This window comes from Pagrus pagrus, assembly GCF_965226575.1.
Source record: "Pagrus pagrus genome assembly, chromosome: 8".
NCBI lineage: Eukaryota > Metazoa > Chordata > Actinopteri > Spariformes > Sparidae > Pagrus > Pagrus pagrus.
Window position 1 is genome coordinate 12,217,711 of NC_140192.1, and position 19,832 is coordinate 12,237,542.

At 39.1% G+C, this 19,832-nt stretch overlaps 1 protein-coding gene across 1 annotated transcript; it reads left to right on the forward strand.

Annotated features, from left to right (window-relative positions):
- The first annotated feature begins 1,597 nt into the window (after positions 1–1,597).
- Positions 1,598–19,465, forward strand: tars1 (threonyl-tRNA synthetase 1). The gene is made up of 19 exons (XM_084360184.1): positions 1,598–1,758; positions 2,612–2,683; positions 3,174–3,364; positions 4,258–4,381; positions 5,536–5,660; positions 6,421–6,538; positions 6,630–6,694; positions 7,232–7,310; positions 7,552–7,698; positions 9,087–9,185; positions 11,007–11,173; positions 11,991–12,153; positions 14,538–14,675; positions 16,850–16,927; positions 17,015–17,115; positions 17,440–17,544; positions 17,760–17,832; positions 18,612–18,726; positions 18,855–19,465. The coding sequence occupies exons 1-19, from the start codon at positions 1,699–1,701 to the stop codon at positions 19,001–19,003; spliced, it is 2,169 nt and encodes a 722-aa protein (XP_084216310.1). The 5' UTR covers positions 1,598–1,698; the 3' UTR covers positions 19,004–19,465.
- The last annotated feature ends 367 nt before the right edge of the window (positions 19,466–19,832 follow it).

Consider the following 19,832-nt stretch of genomic DNA (forward strand, 5'->3'; position numbering starts at 1 on the left):
ACAGCCAGACAATAAGAAACTAAACTGAAAACATAAAAAACAGTCAAAAAAACTAATTTGAGTCATCATGTCTCAAGTCAATCACAAGTCGTTAAACTTTTTAAATCTTAGTCGAGCCTCAAGTCGTTTATTTTCTGTTGAGTGAGGTTGCAGTCATCAAAACAGGGACTTGAGTCCACTCCACATCATTGCAAAATAGTGGAGGAACTGCAGCACAGTGGGCATCACGCCCTCAGTTTGCTTCTGGATTTGAGACTTTCTTATCTTTCCACTTCATAAATGATCTTATGTTCAAAAGTAGTGCTGTCAGAATATAACTCTAAAATTTGCTGTCTTTGCTGTAGCTGTGAGCCTTAAGGGCAGTTGGGTGGTGCATGCTGAGCAGAAATCATGCTTCAGACTAAATAGAAGAGAGGATCACTCCTGATAAACGCTGATCTAACAATGCCTATATCTTTCTCATGGCCCTGCTGGTCGACCACATCAGCAATAATTTTATTTCAAACACTCTAGTGATTTCACTCAGAAACATGAGCTGATTTTTTTTTGAGCACCTTAAGAAATACGAAGCAAAGAAGAAATTACTGCTTTCTATCCAAACTTCTGTGTTCTCCTAAAATACACCACAGAGTATTGTGTGTATGCAGGTTTTGCCCAAGCCAAACATAACAGCTGGGGATTTCATTAATTTAAGCTAGCTCCCCAGTTGAAGGTTGTGTTAACTGTTTGTAATAAAAACTGGCAGGCACATGACAGTGTGGAGCATGCCTTGAAACACAATTTAAACACTTAATTTAAAGGAGACATATGCTCATTTTCAGGTTCAGAGTTTTATTTTGGGTTACTACTAGAATAGGTTTACATGCTTTAGTGCTCAAAAACACATAATTTTCTCATGCTGTCTAGTGCTGCAGCACTGTACCCTTTCATATAACTACAGTTGTCAATATGACCAGATTTATTGTGAATTTCTACTTTTTTATCATCTTTTCTATGCCGAGGCAGCAGCCATGTTAGTGTTGGCGACATATGTTGACCAAGACGATGTAGTTCACTGAGCGGTTTAACAAAATGGTATTTTACTGAAAATGATATATTAAATTGACATACATGATTCATGGCACAACTCAAATGGGACCGAACATTTATTTGTCTCTCTACGGGAAACCGGAGGGGGCGTGGCTTCAGCGCTCTATAAATAACACTAAAGGATAGGAAGATCTTCTTTAAGGAAATACAATTTGTAGAAAATACAAATGGGCAGCTAGCTGATTAAATAAAAAATGAAAAATCCAAATTGCATTCATCAAACACTGTAAGGCATATGGGTGCTGGTGACATATTGGGCAAACCTCAGTGTACAGTCTAAAATCCTGCCTGCCCAGATGATGCTGTTGATGAAAATGGTTTCAAAGGCATTTAAAAAAACTCATGTCAAAAAGTTCTTTGAACCACTGTGGTCAAAAAGCAAGATGAAAGAGAGTCTTTATAAAAAAAAAAGTTTAGGATGTGCTCTGATGTTGAGAATAGCTGATGCTATTTGTCACACAAAGCACCGCCTACCTCAGCAATATTGCATCAGAATTGCAATATCCGGGTACGTCATCAGCCCTCACCCGGCACCCTTGCCTTCTGCGGAACACATTGACCAGATTTGTGAAAGTTATCTCTAAAAAGTGAGGTAGCTTTTCATTTGTTATGGCTGACCAGACTGTCGTGGAGAAGATGAGCGAATTGCAAGTGGACTCGGGAAAAAAGGTAATACTTGAGTCCCGTGGACGGCTATATTTAAGTTGTATTAGCCGGCTAGCAGCTAGCCTAGCCCGTGGTCAGATTCATGCTGTCATTTAGCCAGCAACAATGCGATGCTAACGTGACGGCTAACTAGATTTTATGATGAAAATATGAATGTTGGCTCAAAATAACAACTGCATTTACCGTATTTACTGTTTTATTTTAATTTTAATTGAACCATTGCAATTTAGCGAGCTCAGCCGGCTACAGTGGTTTGGCAAAGGTACACGTATAGCTATGTATGACAAGAGAGGGAGCCTGTTGCCAAACTCAATTCAAAATTCTGACAATTTTATGATTCACTAGTTAATCGGTGGGCTTACACGCATGTTGGACCAATGTGTCAGAACAGTTTTGTTCTCTTTTCAAATCGGCTAGCACCTCATGGACCAATCAGATTTGTAAATATAACTCTCATTCTTGAAACTTGTATTCAGTGTGTCTATTAATAACCAGAGTACATTAAAACTTGCAGGGCATGAACCACTATTCATTCTTATTGGAGCACTTGTATGCAGGATTTATCCAAGCACCGTTTTATAAGATCTTGAGTCATATCTTAACTGCTTTTAGGTGCTATGTGGTTGTCTAACTACCAATAAGTAAGGCCCCCTTAAAAATATCACGTTTTATTCAGTGTTATTGTGTTTGTGTTAGCTGAATGTTATTATGTCAAACACTGTATAGGGATGTCCCTCTCCCATCTGTATGTCAATAGAACGTGAAATTGTGTCTGAAGCAAACTTCATAAACTTGTCATGCATATACCTAATTCTTGATGAAAGTTCATTAACCTCATGGTCTAATTTTTGGACAGGGAGGAACTGAAAAAGATGGAGGAAAGAAGAAGGCTAAAAGTGCGGCTGGGGACTCTGGAGGCAAAGCTGAGGTGAGCGACTTAATTGCAGAAGTTGCAGAACGTATGTAGATGTTATGAGTCATCCCAATGAAGAGCTGGGTGTGTATCTAGTATTTGTCTAGATTATTGTTTGTTGAGGTTTATGATCAGGTTCTAGTAAAGTCAAATAATGAAGCTGGTAAAACACTGCATAGCTGTTCATGTGCAATGAAAAAATTGGTACAGAAACATTGATGCAACATTGAGATAGTTTGCTTTAAATATTAGGTTTTGGTTTCACCTTGTATGTTTGTACTGATGTTTATTTTAGAATTACACAAAGTAGAAGCAAACATTTCAAGGAATTTGTTCACCCTGATTGTTTGACGTGTGATCTCCTAAAACTCAGCTGATGGACGTTTTTACTTTAAGAGTGACATAAACTTTTTGTACAGATTGTAGAACCTGATAGCAAATATACACAGATGCAGTATCACCAACAAACCTCCCATCAAATCATCTTTTTGTTGTTGCTGTTCAGCTATCACCACCACCCCAGTACATCGACGAGCGTCTTACTCTGTATGCAAAGCTGAAAGCCGAGCATGAAGCCCTGATGGCAGAGAGGGCTGCAAAGGATAGCCGGCCCATCAAGGTGACCCTGCCCGATGGGAAGGTGGTGGACGCTGAGTCCTGGAAGACCACACCGTACCAGGTGGCCTGTGGAATCAGGTCAGTGTGATGATGAGATTGCTGTAATTGTTAATTACTATAAATGTGACACCTTGCTTTCATGTACTGTAGCACATAAAACGAAGGAAAACCTCAAGGGTTTATGAGGAATGTAATTTCCAAAGATGAGCTGTCAGGTTTATTTGTACAGCCTGTAATCATTGTTACAGTTTCAAAAGGCTTCACAACACCCACATTATGAACACAGTAATTGGAAATGACACCCGCCAACCTAAGACTGTACACCGAAAGACAGACAGATACTGTAGCAGAAATAACTAATTAGTGTTAAATAAGTGGAGGAAACATTTCCTTGGGATTATCTGACAGTGATCTCCCTACCAGCATGGTCCAAAATGCAAAAGGTGTGACAAGTGTGTTAAAAGGGGTTAAGTGTTGATAACCGAAGGTCACATGAACAGAGGGGTAAACAGTAAAATACTTCAGGAAATGTCAGCAGCTCTGGAAGCCAGCGTTGCTTAAAAGAACCAACCACACCCACACCTCTGTGATTTCTTTATAATGCAACGAGAACAGGGTGTATACGGCTGGTATTTTTTAACCTTTTGTGGCCCATAAGCTTGTTTTTGAATTTTAAAATTCTCATCACCAAGGCAGTTGGATAGCTTTGTGTTGTAGTTTCAGAAACATGAGGGGAACTTCAAAGTGGTTGCACTGTAGTGAAAGTGGCAGCCGTTAATTATTTAAATAAATAAAAAAATGTTTAAAGCCTTGTTAATTTTTTTTTTCTTGTTTTAAATAATTTTATCTAAGTTCAAATAGAGAAAAAGTATTATCTCGGATTTCTTTAACTCTATTGAAATAGCACATTTTAGCTGCAAGGGGTGTCCCATGTTATATTGATGTGGAATATTTTCATTTTTTACCTCCAGTCAAGGCCTCGCCGACAACACAGTGATTGCCAAAGTGAACAACGGAGTGTGGGACCTGGACAGACCTTTGGAGGATGACTGCAGCCTTCAGTTGCTCAAGTTTGATGATGAGGAGGCTCAAGCTGTAAGTCCACCCCATCTTTGGTCTTACACAATATCTGTATTTGATTTTTTTTTCACCGTAGATATGTAATAGGATAGCAAAAGTTGCTTTAAACAACTTCTGGATGCTAATTTTTGATCACCAAAAACTAAACACTGAACACTGTTCTAACTTAACTCTGAGAAGCTCTATGAAAATTGTTGCAATGTCACTGACAAACAAATCTGGTGTTTACTTACAGTACACATCATCTTGCAGTTCGTTCAATCTTATTAATCAATAGTTAGGGCAGGCTAACCTGAGCATGCAAGGTTAAAGTGATGAATGAGAGGTTAACAATCAATAAAAAAACCTCAAAGCTATATGATTCACCATGTGTCCGAGTCACAGAGACATTAAGAGGAGATGAGAGCATGTAAAACGCTGCTGCAATCATGTACTGTCATAAAAGTGGCAGCAGCTGGTCTCTGAGAGAATAACGAGACTTGTTCCTAAAATAAAAGCCCAATTTCAGCTTCATTATCTATACAAGGTGCTGAATATTTTACCTGAAGAAGAGCCATTTTTCAGGTGACATTTTTAAGTACAGGGGAGATTCAAAAGTCGTAGTCAATTTGCTTTTTATGGTACCATTTGTCAGTAGGTTTTATCTGCATATTTTGCAGATTTTTTAACATCTTTTGTATTGTCAGCATTCAGAAGAGGTGATTTTTTCACAGTTTAAGTGGTCTAATTTTTTTCAAAAGCCTCAACAAAGTCTGCAGCACAGTGAATCAATTTAAAATCTGCACGGACACAAGGGTCAAAAATCTACTAATACTTCAATATCTTAAAAAACAGAAAGGGATAGATTGCAGAGTTTTCCCTGCTATTATAAGGTTTCGAAGCAGCACCCCGGCTGTTTTTGGCACCAGCTTTGCAGAATGTAAAATCAAAGTGGAGGACATCAAACCTTACTAACTGACTTTTAATCTAATGGTTGTAGTCGGTCCCCATCTGACTTCTTTAGCAATTTTGTTTTTCTTTTTAATGCAAAAAAAGTAAGATTTTATCAGGGGTAGACCCCCTAAACACAGAGCCAATTGCATGAACCCTAGTCTTTCTCAAATCTCAGCTAAACATTGGACTGTACTGCTATTTTGCTCATCAGGCAATATTTTTTTTTGTATATTTAGGTTTACTGGCACTCCAGTGCCCATATCTTGGGTGAAGCCATGGAGCGGGTGTATGGAGGCTGCCTCTGCTACGGTCCCCCCATTGAGAGCGGCTTCTACTATGACATGTTCCTGGAGAACAATGAGTGAGTCACACAGGCTTCAGGTTCAGCTTTGTCTGTATAATTAGCTGTGTTAGTAAGCTCTCAGTGATATTTTGGTGTGTACTTCAAGGCTTAGCAGCTGTCAGTCTGGTTCAGTCTGGCAGAGACCGTTGGCAAACACAAAATAGGTGGATTGTGATGACACTAATGCTGTCAAGCTGGATGTTTCTTGGGTGTGAATTAGAAATGACATCTTTCTATATCTGCCCACATGGTTGGAAGCCTTAAAGCAAATCTATTCAAAACGTCGCACTACAGATTTCTTCACTTAAGGTTTCAAAGTGTGTTGAGACATCTTAAGAAATTTGAACACTCCTCATAAACAACTTTTTAACTTGACCTTTCCCTGAAACGGATGCATTTCTCTCTGCTGCAGGCAGCAGGAGACCGTGAGGAGTGCTGTCTAATTAATTCTACAACCTCCTTAATTAAGTCGTTTTATGCTAATGGTGTTCTTGGAGACGATATTTTGACATTGCTCAAGCCCTAAAGCCAAGGACTTTCAACTATTTGCCCATGCTTGGCAGAGGTTATCAGTTTATGGAAGTCAAAGGCTTATATTGGTGAACAATGAGTCTGGCAATGTGGTTAAATGTCTACTCACATCCATAATGCCCTCTAGAAACACTAGCAGACTAAATTTAGCATTGAAGGCAGTTTGCATATTAATGTAGGACTGTTTAAGGCATCCATTGACATTGGATGTAATGTTGTTGTTTTTATCTTTTAATGTTTTGGACAGGGGCGTATCGAGCAATGACTTCCCAGGTCTGGAGAACTTGTGCAAGAAAATTATCAAGGAGAAGCAGCCATTTGAGAGGCTGGAGATTAAGAAGGAAACTCTGTTGGAAATGTTCAAGGTATCTGAAAACATAAACATATCCAAAATGAAGGTAAAGGGGGAAATATAATAAGTAACAGAACTCTAAAATCACCTCTTCTCCTTGACAGTACAACAAGTTTAAGTGCCGCATTCTGAATGAGAAGGTCACCACTCCCACTACCACAGTTTACAGGTGAGTCCAGGCCCCGTGCATCATCTTGAACATATAATTCTGGTCATAGTCTGAATTTTTTGTGTATTGTGTATTTTTTTTGTATTGTAATACTTCAATAAAAGAATAAATTGATCCTGACAAGTTTTGTCTTTGTTGCCATAGCCTGATCTAGCTTATTCTTCTATGCTATAGGTCTCATCATTAGAGATAAATGGCTACTGTATTGTATTGCAGTCCCACACACGACATCATATAGAGCTACAATAATAAATCAATGAATTGATCATCAACTTTTCGGTTAATTTCAAGAACTATTATGAAACTAACGATCAATCGGTTTGAATAATTGTCAAAAGTCTCTTGAATGTGAACATTTTCTGGTTTCTTTACTCGTCTATGACAGAAACCACTGGGTGTCACAGAAAGGACTAATGCAACCTTGGTTTTGGTCTTTTATGGGATTTCACAATGATGACAAATGATTTTCTAAACTTATCCTAAATACAACTGGTTATCCTAAAAATACTCAGCACTCATAAACACTCTGCATTTCAGGTGTGGTCCCTTAATTGACTTGTGTCGGGGGCCCCATGTGAGACACACTGGGAAAATCAAGGCACTTAAGGTCCACAAGGTGAGTTTTTATTCTTATTTTCAGTGTGGTATCATGTACAGCAAACTGGTTGTTAATGTATATGTGGATTTATTGTTGACTAAAGAAGTAGGATTTTAAGTACTGTAGTCTGTGCCCTGAATGTCTGGCAGTAAAGACGTGTCCCCATTTCTAAAGCAGTTACCGTATGTTTTATTCTCAAGAGATTTGATGGACCCAAAAGAATGATAAAAGCTAACATATTCCTCTTGTGGTGTGCTAGAATTCGTCTACATACTGGGAGGGAAAGGCGGACATGGAAACCCTCCAGAGGATCTATGGAATCTCCTTCCCTGACCCCAAAATGCTCAAAGAGTGGGAGAAGTTTCAGGAGGAAGCCAAGAACAGAGATCACCGCAAACTAGGCCGGGTATGAGCAGAAATGTGAAGAAGCTGTGGTCAGCAAAAGAGTTTATGATCACAGTAATTTTAGAATCGTCTCCGACAGGTTTTATTCCTACAGAAGAAGGTTATTTATGGGATGTTTGTATTTATTTTTATTTGTCTAGTTTTAGCTGTGATTTGACTGCAGAGTTGCAGCGATGATCCCACTAAAATCAGATATGAAATACAGGTAGAATGCTTCTGTGTTAAAATCAGGATTTGGTTTGATGTGTGTCTAAATTTTACCAAGTCACACCTGTTCAGGAAACAAGATATTCAAAGCCAGTGTGAAAGAATCGGTTCAGTCATTTTATTATCCCAGATGGGAAACTTGATTTGCAGTCAAGGGAACGAGATAAAAAAAACATGCAGATACAAAAAACAAAAGTTCAAAAACAAACAGTACAAACATGATTCCTGAATATTCAATAAACACACAATAAGAAAACAAAACGATCTCTAAAATAGTATATTACATGTGCAGATTTAGCAGGTTTATTGCACAGGGAACTCCTATTGCACTTGAACCAGGGGAACTCTAAATCTACAACCTGAGGGAAGAGTTTCAAACTCAAAGTAAAGGGGGTGGTTTGTGCAGTCTAAAATAGACCTGGACTTGCAGAGAACCTCCTGGTCAAAGGTAGTCGTCTGGGGGGTCTGCTGAAACACTGCTGTCCCTTCTTATAGGACCGCCTCAGAATTTGCATCAAATTTCAAATTGTTATCAATGACCATTCCAAGATATTTACAATGTTCTACAATGCCAATTCCTTTGATGAAGGTCTAAGATGGTGGTTAGGATGACTTCTTTCTAAAATCTTTGTGGCATTTAATTGTAGATAGGCTTCATCACACCATTTGACAAACTCATCTACCACTGGCCCGTGCTCAGATTCCTCTGTATGGAGCGGACTGATGATAACTATATCATCTGCGAATTTCATTTCTGTGCCTGTCCACAGGCACGACTTCTACAGTCGTTAGTGTAAAGAATGTACAGCAGAGGAGACAGGACACAGCCCTGAGGAGAGCCAGAAGAGGAGCGCCGTTCTGACAGGAAGCCATTTACTCTCACCCTCAGAGATCTACATGTTAAAAAAATCTATAATCCAACTCACAAAGTTTACATCAAGATTCAAATAAATAAGCAATTTCCTAGCTAATACATGTGGCTGAATAGTATTAAACGCAAATGAGAAATCCAAAAATAAAAATTGCTATTCATTCATTATAAAATAGGTGTGGAAAAGCAAGTTGAGCAGGAGACGGATTCAGGACGAACTGGTTTCATAGTTAATGTGACTACGGTTTGTCTGGGTGGTGGCCCTTTTTAATTTTCCATCACACTAACAAACTTGTTTTTTCTATATTTAGGAGCAGGACCTGTTCTTCTTCCATGACCTGAGTCCAGGGAGCTGCTTCTTCCTGCCGAAGGGAGCCTTCATCTACAACACTCTGATTGAGTTCATTAGAGTAAGTCAAAGCTGTCAGACCCACAGTGGATAATTGCAGTGATCTCACTCTAAAGTTTAAGGCATACGAAAAGACAGAGAGTGCCAGTCAAAAAGTTTAAATTTGCACAGAGACCTGGGGAAAAGGAATGAACAGATTTGGACCTTTAGTTAGCCTGTGCAATAAAATTGGCTTTATATATTCATGAGATGTATTGCTGCAAATTAAAATCACTTTAAGCAAGGTTTCCTGTGCAGTATGGAAAGGTAATGGATTTGATTTTAGCAATTTCCATGTCTGGATAATGGTGGAAAAAAGACAAACTATAAGAAACTATCAAATTCAGAAGTCATGAGAATACATTTATCATACAAGCAGAGTGTTTTTAGAGCAAGTATGATGTGCGTTGAAGTATGATTCAGTACGTCACAGCCTGCTGAACAGCTCTGTGTCTTATAACTGAACCACATCTGCAACCAAAAGTAGTCTGAAATAAAATGTGGCAATATCTTTGAATTGCAGTGGAACTATGTCCAGCTTTTTGTGATTGCCGACAATGGGTAAATGCACGTTTTCCTAGGGCTGGCTTGATAATGCCATGCAAAATATAATATACATGTTAACAGTCGAGTTTTAAAGCCATTTTTTCTTACAAAATCAACATCTAGTTATTTGTATTTGTACTTGTACTGGAAATGCGGACCTGGTAAAGAATTGAATATGGAAAATGTGTAGGAAACCTGTTTATTGTTATATTTTATAAAGAGAAGTATGAAAAGTTTGGTTATATGTTGATATATAGCTTTATGTCATAATCTTGAAAGTGAAGAATTATGTCTACCTATATGAAATATAACTATATATATGTAGTTTCACAACTAACACAAATGGATTCGAAAAAAAGATGCATGCACATTCAATGAAATGCAGATTCATATCATTCATTCATTCATTCAGGCTCTTATCCCCCAACAGTAATACTGTAAATGATTGTTCACACATCTAATTTATGCTTACTCCATGTAACATTTCTCATTTTTGTCCAGGTAATAGAACAACTCTGCTCAGTGTGAAATCTGCCTTTGAATCTGAAAATAGCTTGTTCTTGGTGGCCAATTATTTGGAATAAATTGAAACGTATAAAGCAGAAGTGATTGACAGCATTGAAAAAAATCCCTGTTGCACCTGCTCTGTTGTGAAGAGCCACAAAATCAATCTGATTTAAAACATTCACTTTCGTGGTTCTCAGTCAGCGCAGTCACAATTCAGGTCACATTGGAAGCAATTTCACTTTAATGCGGTAAAATAGATTTCTGACTGAGGAGATTTTGAGTAATGAGATGTGTTTATAAAACAGCGCTGCCTGTACAAGCAACAAAACACAGAGAACATCTAAATGTTTGTCAGGTGTATGACTGTCGGGATTTAAAATATATTACCCAGTTTTATTTTATTATCGCCATAAGCTTTCTGTTTTGAATTCCAAAACAGGCATCAGCAAAACAGGCCAACCCAAGGTGCATTAAAGCACTAAAAATGACAACCTTTTCCTTTCAGTTTACCATAGTTTATTCCCTTCATAATGTGTAAGCAAACTGGGATCTGAATATAAAGCAGCATAAACATTCTCAAAGTTGTTTATTTTTTCAAAATCTCAGCCTTTGCTTGCAGAGTTTAGAGACTGTGCACTATTTGTCAGTGAATCCCCAGGTGTTGACAGAAACAGTTGTAAACAGTTGTTTGTAGTTGTGGTGTGTACAGAGCATTTTGAGGCTGAGTTGCTTTAGGTGCCAGTAATTCAGAATGCAAAAGATTTTAATAGCACCTTTCTGTCGTTGGCAGGGTGAGTACAGGAGGAGGGGTTTTCAGGAGGTGGTGACGCCCAACATCTACAACAGTAAGCTGTGGCAGACCTCCGGACACTGGCAGCACTACAGCGATAACATGTTCTCCTTCGAGGCAGAGAAGGAGACCTTCGCCCTCAAGCCCATGAACTGCCCCGGACACTGGTGAGGCCAATTTTTCCTCACATTCACAGATTTTTGAAAAGGATGGTTTTAATTTCTGTCAGGAACTAGAAAAGAAAGGAACATTAAGTGTAAAGACAAACACACCCACTTCTGTTACACACTGGTATCAAGTCTAGCTGTAGTGTGAAATAGATGGTTTGAGTTGGATTCTGTCTCCAATCAGAGAAACCTTTATTTATTTATTTCATCATTACCTGTTTGTAGCATTAACTGAGTGCTTTGTCTGGCTCTGGTACAATGTTTAGCTTAATGTCTAACAATAAAGGTTTTATCACAGGAAATTAATGGTGGGGAAAACTGATGTGACAAGCAACGTTTTACCACACATGAATAGCTTTATAAACACAGGGGTTTTGTTATCCGCAGTTGACTCAGTCTTTGTGAAAAAGCTTCATATTTCACTACTAGAGCAGTTTGTCATCCAGTTCAGCTCAACTTGTAATACACTGATGCTCTTGCCATGTTTTCAGTCGTTGAATGACCCATTTCGTTTCTCTGCTGGATGCTGCATTGCAGTGTAAAGAGCCAGAATGCGGCTCTTTGTATTCAAATCTTTTATCTCCTTTTAACTGTTTCAATCTTTGTGCTATCCACATGGGCAGCCCCTCTGGAGATTATACTGAAATGGAAATTGAGCTTGCAAACACATTTTTGTCAAAGTGTCTGATGTCACTTAAATCAAATATTGATTGTCTTTCATGGTAGTATTGAAGCTGTAGAGCAATTGTGAGAACTGGAGGTTGAAGTTGGCAGATGCAATTTGTGTATTTTTCACACTCTGTCTGTTTGGCTCCAGTCTGATGTTTGATCACCGGCCACGCTCCTGGAGAGAGTTACCTCTTCGCATGGCAGACTTTGGCGTCCTACACAGGAACGAGCTGTCAGGAGCCCTGACTGGCCTTACCCGCGTCCGTCGCTTCCAGCAAGATGATGCTCATATCTTCTGCTCCATGGACCAGGTGCAGCCCCCAATGATGCACCCACTTTACTCAGCCAAAGTCACACAACACAAACATTTTAGTCCAATGGATAAAGATGCCCTGTGGAACCAGTACATTTTACTTAACGGGCAACTCCACCAATTTTAGACATCAAAGGCTGTTTACAAATCTTGGGGAGTAATACTGTATATGTGAAAGAGTTATATAAAGCCTTTTTGTGGCTGCAGAGCCATAACTAGGGATGAGTTGATATAATGGCCAAACGTCTATTTCGGCTGATATTCATCTTGTTGACTGCAAATAAGATGACATTCACCGGATGGCAATGGCTGATGTTTATCTGTTGTGTTACATCAGTTTTGCGCTGGCACATTCATGAGCTCTTGGCTCGTAACATCCCTGCTATCAGTTTTCAAGGCTGTGTAAGAATAGAGAAATTCTTCTCATTGAGTAAGTAGTTGTATAGCAGGCCAAGAAGAGTCCTGAGGCAGTTTCTTTGAAAAGAGAAAGAATTTCATGAGATAGGTTATATTAAAGGGTGTTTCATGATTTTGTTTGATTGAATTTGTGCTCTGTCATTGTTAGTGTAATGAAGAGCTGAATGTCTTTAAAACAGTTTTTTTAATAATGATGAATAAATGACAACGAAAACAAAACAAAAAACCTAATGTATCGGTGTAACCCTAAGCATTAACACACCTAGATCTTCAACAAAACTGTCAGTAGTTGTATCATAGTAGGTGATGGGGTCAGGTGTCAGATTTTGTCAAAGAAGAAGAAAGCATTTTATATAAAAGATGATATCTGTGGTTTTGCTGCATACTAAAGAAGAAAAAACATCCATCATGAGTCTGACAATGTTATAAGAGTGCAATGCTAAATCAGTGCAGTGCAGCACTCTTTAAAGGATAAGTACCGTTTTTTACAACCTGGACCTTATTTCTGGCAAAAGATATGGTCATTTACTCACCCAGATAACTTTGGTGTCATTCGGCGTCGTTCGGACGAAATTAGATCCAGTGTAGCGGCGATATATCCATATAATGGGAGTAACGGGGCATCGACACACAGCCTCTATATAACACATTATCTGCCACGAAACTAGTTCATTTCATCAATATTTTGTTATGAAATGCTAGCGCTATTAGCCTCTGAGTCCGGGCTCGTCTATTGTCAACATCCGGGGTCTGTAGGCTGATCTACTACCTCTGACCTGGAAGATGTCGTCTCTGAGCTGCGCGCGCACCCGCGACAGCGCGCCTTGTTTACCTGTAGCTGCTGCTGCTAGTTTGACCCCGGATGTTGATAACGGACGAGCCCGGACTCAGAGGCTAATAGCGCTAGCATATCTTAACAAAATATTGATGAAATTAACTAGTTTCGTGGCAGATAATGCGTTATATAGAGGCTGTGTGTCGCTGCCCCGTCTCTCCCATTATATGGATATATCGCCGCTACACTGGATCTAATTTCGTCCGAACGACGCCGAATGACACCAAAGTTATCTGGGTGAGTAAATGACCATATATTTTGCCAGAAATAAGGTCCAGGTTGTAAAAAACGGTACTTATCCTTTAAGAAAAGGATTTACTTCCTACCCCTGTCACATTTTCTGGCAGTACCTTTGATAAATGTTTCCTTTTTCTATTCTTCCTGTTTGAAAGAAACCCAGTTTTGAAAGCTCTCAGTACATCATTGTCTTGCTGGCACAGTCTAGTGAATAAATTCAGGTTAAGTTGTCAGTGAACAGTTGGTGACATTTCAGGTGAAGTGAGAGGACTCCACAGGCTGCTGCAGCCTGGTGAAGCAACTTGCATATTAAGTCTTTTCACCAAAGAGGAGCGCTGCCAATATTGATGCACGCAAACAGGATTTAGGGAGACCAAAACGATTTCTTAATTAGTTTGTTCAAATGTAGTAACACAGCAACCTGCAGCCAGGATCCTACTGATTTTGTTTTCTCCTCATCAGTAATGGCAGCAGGTTGGCTGGTTAATTATTTGATTCCACTTTGTACACAAATTATTTCTCTTCCAATTTCTCCCTTTGGCTGCTGCAGCTGAAAAGTGCTGCTTGTACTGTTGTCGACTTTTTTGACTTGACAGATACAAACAAACGTAAAGCAGACTGCAGAGGACATGTTCTTATATCATACTTGCCAGTTTAAAATTGGTATCAGGGCTCAGTAGAAATAATAACTAATAACTATAGCAAGTGGAAATACTTAAATATGATGTATTATCTCCAGTAAACTGAGCAGTTTATCCTCATTTTCTTCCTTGTTAATGGTGGGTCCCCTAAGAACTAGAGATGAAAACGGTCATGGTTACAACAGAATATAAACTTGCAGCCATGTCCAGATGGATGATGCAAATTCTGTCGCATCTTGTTTTTGACCCCAGATTGAGGAGGAGATCAAGGGCTGCCTGGACTTCCTCCGGACTGTGTATGATGTGTTTGGCTTCAGTTTCAAACTCAACCTGTCCACAAGACCAGAGAAGTTCCTGGGGGACCCGGACGTCTGGGACCAAGCAGAAAAGGTAATCAGCCTTCCTCTTTGTTTGTCGCGTATGGTTGAAAATGTGAGTGGCACTCACAAAGTCTCACTGGAGAATTTAGATGCTGATCTGTGATTCTGGATCCACTTCACAGCAAATGGAAGAGTGTGATTTGTAGACCCAGAGAACATTTATATTTTAATGAATGAGTTTTATTCAGCACAACCGCTATCAGTTCAGAAGCAGAAAATTTGTGTTCATCCCCAGAGATTCTACATCAGTGCTATCGTTCTCTGGCTGTGCTGTCGAATCAGATTCTCTCTCTGTGGACCAGCTCTATATTTTACATCTTGGGTTCAGCTCTAAGTTGCTCTGGGAGAGAGTAGGTAATGTTTAAATGAAGAGTGAGCGACATAAACCGAGTGATAATAAGTCTTTATTGCTTAGTGCTTTCAGCGGGAGATGAAACACAGTGAAGGTCTCTCTTCGGACAACTTCAAGTCTAACAGCTGAATCTGTGAAATCAACACTAATTGACTGTTGTTGGATAAAAGTGAAACAAGTATACTGTATTGTTTTATGAGTAGCACAAGTATATGAAGCACATGCATATTGTTTATTAGTCTGGCAGGCTCTGAATGGATGAAAAGGTAACTGTTGACAGAGACACAGCATGTGTTGAATTTTATCGCAGGGTGAGATTATTCTCCATATGTCATTTGTTTTTCTCTTTATCTGATCTTTCATTTCACCAATAAATATTACATCAGCAGTGCACACTGCAACACAACACATTTTTTGCCCCAACCATGTTTGATTGTTTTGTTTTCGCCTGTTCAATGTTTTCTACATTGCTGGAAACTCCGGTCTTGCAGAGTAAGATAATGTTTGTTTTGCCTCGGTGCCTCCAACCATGTGCTATCGCACCTTTCACTGATCGAGATATTTTTATCATATTGATTGTGTCATTTCACTTGTGGTGCTTCAGGGTCTGTGTAAGGGTGGCATCTTCATCTATTGCAAGCAGCTTGGTGTAAAAATTAGAGCCTGACCAATACTGGATTTTTGGGACCAATACCAGTTTTATGGAGTTAAGAAATCCTATATTGATGTATCGGCTGATGTACACACATTTTCTGAATTGATCCCTTAAATGTGGTTATCACCTGTGAAAAGCCAATACTGGGCAATAATATTGGCCAACTGATATATCGGTCGGGCTCTCGTCAAAATCATCTGGAGTATCAAAATGCATCCTTTGTTTTATCAACAAAAAAAGCTCTGTTTTTTTAACCCACTAGTGATGCCATGTTGAGGAAACAAATCCTATGCAGTGGCTCTTCATCCACACTTGTATAATGACAGCTCATTTAATTTGGTAAACTTTGAGTTTGATACAATGCAGATACTGGTACTTAATCCTATTAACTGGTTCTATTTGTCTTGTCATTTTTAAACATTGGAATTGCCTTTTAAGTCCAGTCTCTGATTTACAGATAGTGGAGTCATTGTTCTGTCTTCAGTGCTTCATTTTAACTTCATTTTCAAGCATATCTTTTGCCTGCTGGAAGCAGAGCATTACTAATGATAGAGGAAGGTATTTTTAGCGCGTTATTTTATTAACAGTCAATCCAGCGGCCTCGGTATCTATTTAAATATTCAATACTTTGTAGTTTGCTGATGGACGGAATAGACCAGAGAACTTAAAGTCTACAGTACAGAGATTATTTGTGTTGCTTCCTCATGACTGAATGCGTACCTCTCAGTTCTCAAAGTAAGCATAATGAGTACGACCGGAATAATATGAGGAGTTGTGGAGGAAAAAAAGCAGATAATTATAATGGCTTGTTGTAAAGCTTGTTGGTTGACCTATCAGGACAGTTTTCTCTGGGAAAACATTTCCTAAATTCAGCACTGACTTTTTATGATTAGTGTTTGCATGCACAAAGGTGGAAAATTATATACACAAAACACTGACTCGTAAACTTGGCATAGTTGACTGGAACAGAACTCGCTGCGTGTTTCCCTCACCTCATTAACTCACACAAGCAACCGTAAAATATTATTGAGACGTTAACATTTTTCAGTTGAGTGATTTGTTCCAGATGAAGGAAATGTCAGGTCTGAATGTAAGGGCTTTGCTTAACACCACTGTTTACGTGCGTGTTGGTCAGCCGTTGAAATTGTAACAAAGCAGTAAGTATTTGTTTTTACAGCAACTGGAGAACAGCTTGAATGACTTTGGGGAGAAATGGATTCTCAATCCCGGTGACGGAGCTTTTTATGGACCAAAGGTGAGTCATGCGCCACGGTAATGATACACTCTAACTGTGGAACAGCAGGAGGTGTCACTGCTCATCATTTGCGCCCCTTCTATGCAGATTGACATTCAGATCAAGGACGCCATCGGCCGGTACCATCAATGTGCCACAATTCAGCTCGATTTCCAGCTCCCGATCCGCTTTAATCTCTCCTTTGTCAGGTAACTCTCCTGCTGCTTTTTGATTCACTTTAAAATTAAATGGCAGAAGAACAGCTGCGTTAAAGAGCTTGTATGTATTACTGAAGTAAACTTAATCAAAGATAGAAGTTTCTATCAAAACACTGGAGAAGCAAATCAATGTCACGATGTGAAAGCAGAAAATAGGATTGGCTTGAATGAAACTATGTTTTCGATTTATGGCTATACAGGCTATAGGTTTTATTTTGCTGTAAAACTTTTGTTAAGTTGAGTTTTCACACTTTTTTTCCTTTTGGATTTCTCTGCACATTTCCTAATTTCCTCTCCATTCAAATTACTTTGTAGCCACGATGGTGACGACAAGAAGAGGCCAGTGATCATCCACAGAGCTATCCTGGGATCTGTAGAGAGGATGATCGCTATTCTGACTGAAAACTACGGAGGCAAATGGTTTGTAAACAATTGACTTTAAAAGGTTGATTTGTCAAGAAGAAGTTGAATCCAGACGTGGATGTTTTTGTTTCGTGGCATCTCTTCCTGAGCACTGTTAATGATCTTCAGACGACTGAACAGAAAACAAATATTTGCTCAGGTCGCTAGCAGAATGTACCTGGCCTGGTTTTCTGCTAACCAGTAAAATGCAAATGTGACCTGTTTTGTTTCAGGCCTCTGTGGCTCTCACCTCGTCAAGTGATGGTTGTACCTGTGGGACCGACCTGTGAGGAGTACGCTCAGAAGGTGACCACTGACCACAGCTACCGCAGTCCATATTCTCAGTTTAGAAACAGCTTAAACAATACGCCGAGGCTATCTGGCACTTAACAACACTAAGCTGCCTGTGTTTTATCACTGATGCACACACAGGATCATATGTTGTTTCAGTATTTTGATGTTAACAAGGTGTTGAACTGGATGGCTCATCGAAACCACATAAAATACTGTCAATTCTCTTCCGTAGTTCGTGTTTACTTAAAAAGACTTGAAAATAAAACCACAGTTTAGAACAACTTCGCTTTTATTTTCACAACTCAGCCATTAGCTCTATACGTCTTGATAACATTGTATTGAATTCTGTTCCCAACACATTTGACCAACCTGCTGGCTTGTTACAAACTTTTTAGTCATCTGTTTGCTTCCCTTTGTTTCCCTTCTGGACCTATTTTTAGTGGCTATATTCTTAATACAACTAATGAAACTGATGGTCAGAGCTAAAAAATTAAACCCAAGTTGTAATAAATGTAAGTTTACCTTTAAAATGTGTGGAACATTAATTTAACCATAATTTATGTTGAACACAACGTTACTTGCACAAAAAGCCCATTTGTAAAATAAACAGCTGTACAGGCCTGATATGGAAAAGACAGCAGGACCACACTGATAATATTTGTTGCAGGAATTTAATCTTCTTTACAGCCAACAACTATGTGCTAATGAATAACAGAATGAGTAGAAGTATACTAAAACAAACTTGCTGGCATGGACTCAACTGTTGGCTTTTTCTCTGGTTAATGCTGCAGGTCCAGCAGGAATTCCACAGCGGCGGCTTCATGACTGACGTGGATCTCGACCCCGGCTGCACCCTGAACAAAAAGATCAGAAACGCACAGTTGGCACAGTACAACTTCATCCTGGGTCAGTGTCGACACACTCTTTTCACTCTTCTTTTGTCGTTTTCTCTCTTTATCTTTGGTATCTCTTTCTCCCTGTCCATCTAGATATTGATTTTTTTGTCCTTTGCTTGTTTTCCCTGCTCGGAAAAGTGGTGGGAGAGAAGGAGAAGACGAGCAACACTGTGAATGTTCGCACTCGGGATAACAAAGTCCATGGCGAGCGTACTGTGGAGGAGTGCATCGAGCGCCTGAAACAGCTCAAGAGCACCAAGAGCCGAAACGCAGAAGAGGACTTCTGAACTTTGCCGAGCTTGCTCATATCAACTTCCTCGAGTCTGGTAACTTTAAAAGGCCATGTGGTTGAAATCAGTTTGAGATGAGGGATAAAACTACTGGTGCCTAGTCTTTTTGTCCCCTACATTCAACAATTAATTTTTTTTCTGGTGTCTTCCATTGCCTCTTCACTGTATCGCTGTGTTTTTGGGTATCTCATGATTGCTATACTCGTGAAATGAAGTATAATCGTCCTTATGTAGAGATGCAGCTAGTAAGACTCTAAAAAAAATCAGGTCTTTGAACAGCTTTACGTACAATTTATTTGTTTTACCATGAAATGATAAATCTTTTCCATATACATGAACTGATTTAAAACAGAGGGGAACTGGTTTGTAACACTGTCTTAACAGTTTGTATCGGTCATTTTTTTCTTCAGGGAATTGTACACAAGTTACAATTTTGATAATTAAACAATCTATTCTTGATCTCTGTGTGTTGCTTGTTATGAGATTTACCTTTTATTTTCCGTGATGACATTTCAGCAGCAATCTTTCCCTTCTTTAGAATCATCTTCTCAATTACACCGCTGCAAAACACCATCAGTCAACTCTGTCAGAATGTGGAGAAAAAAAGAGGGATAATATGAGTGTAAAATAATTACAGCCATAAAGTAATCTTGCAGCTGACAACGTCAGTATGTACTGACATTGAGACTTCAACAAGCAACAAGGACAGGAAAGTAGAAGTTTCTTCAATATATGTTCATAGCAACAGTCTACATTATTTATGACATTTTATGTTTTTCCAAGTCACGACTAACTACACGAGTTCATATTCAGGCCAAAGTTGAAC

Bases quoted from the DNA above. Each gene is read 5' to 3' on its own strand.
- tars1 (XM_084360184.1), top strand. From the start codon at position 1,699: ATGGCTGACCAGACTGTCGTGGAGAAGATGAGCGAATTGCAAGTGGAC. The intron at 6,539-6,629 runs GTATCTGAAAAC...TCTCCTTGACAG, and splicing joins CTCTGTTGGAAATGTTCAAG to TACAACAAGTTTAAGTGCCG. The intron at 7,699-9,086 runs GTATGAGCAGAA...TTCTATATTTAG, and splicing joins ATCACCGCAAACTAGGCCGG to GAGCAGGACCTGTTCTTCTT.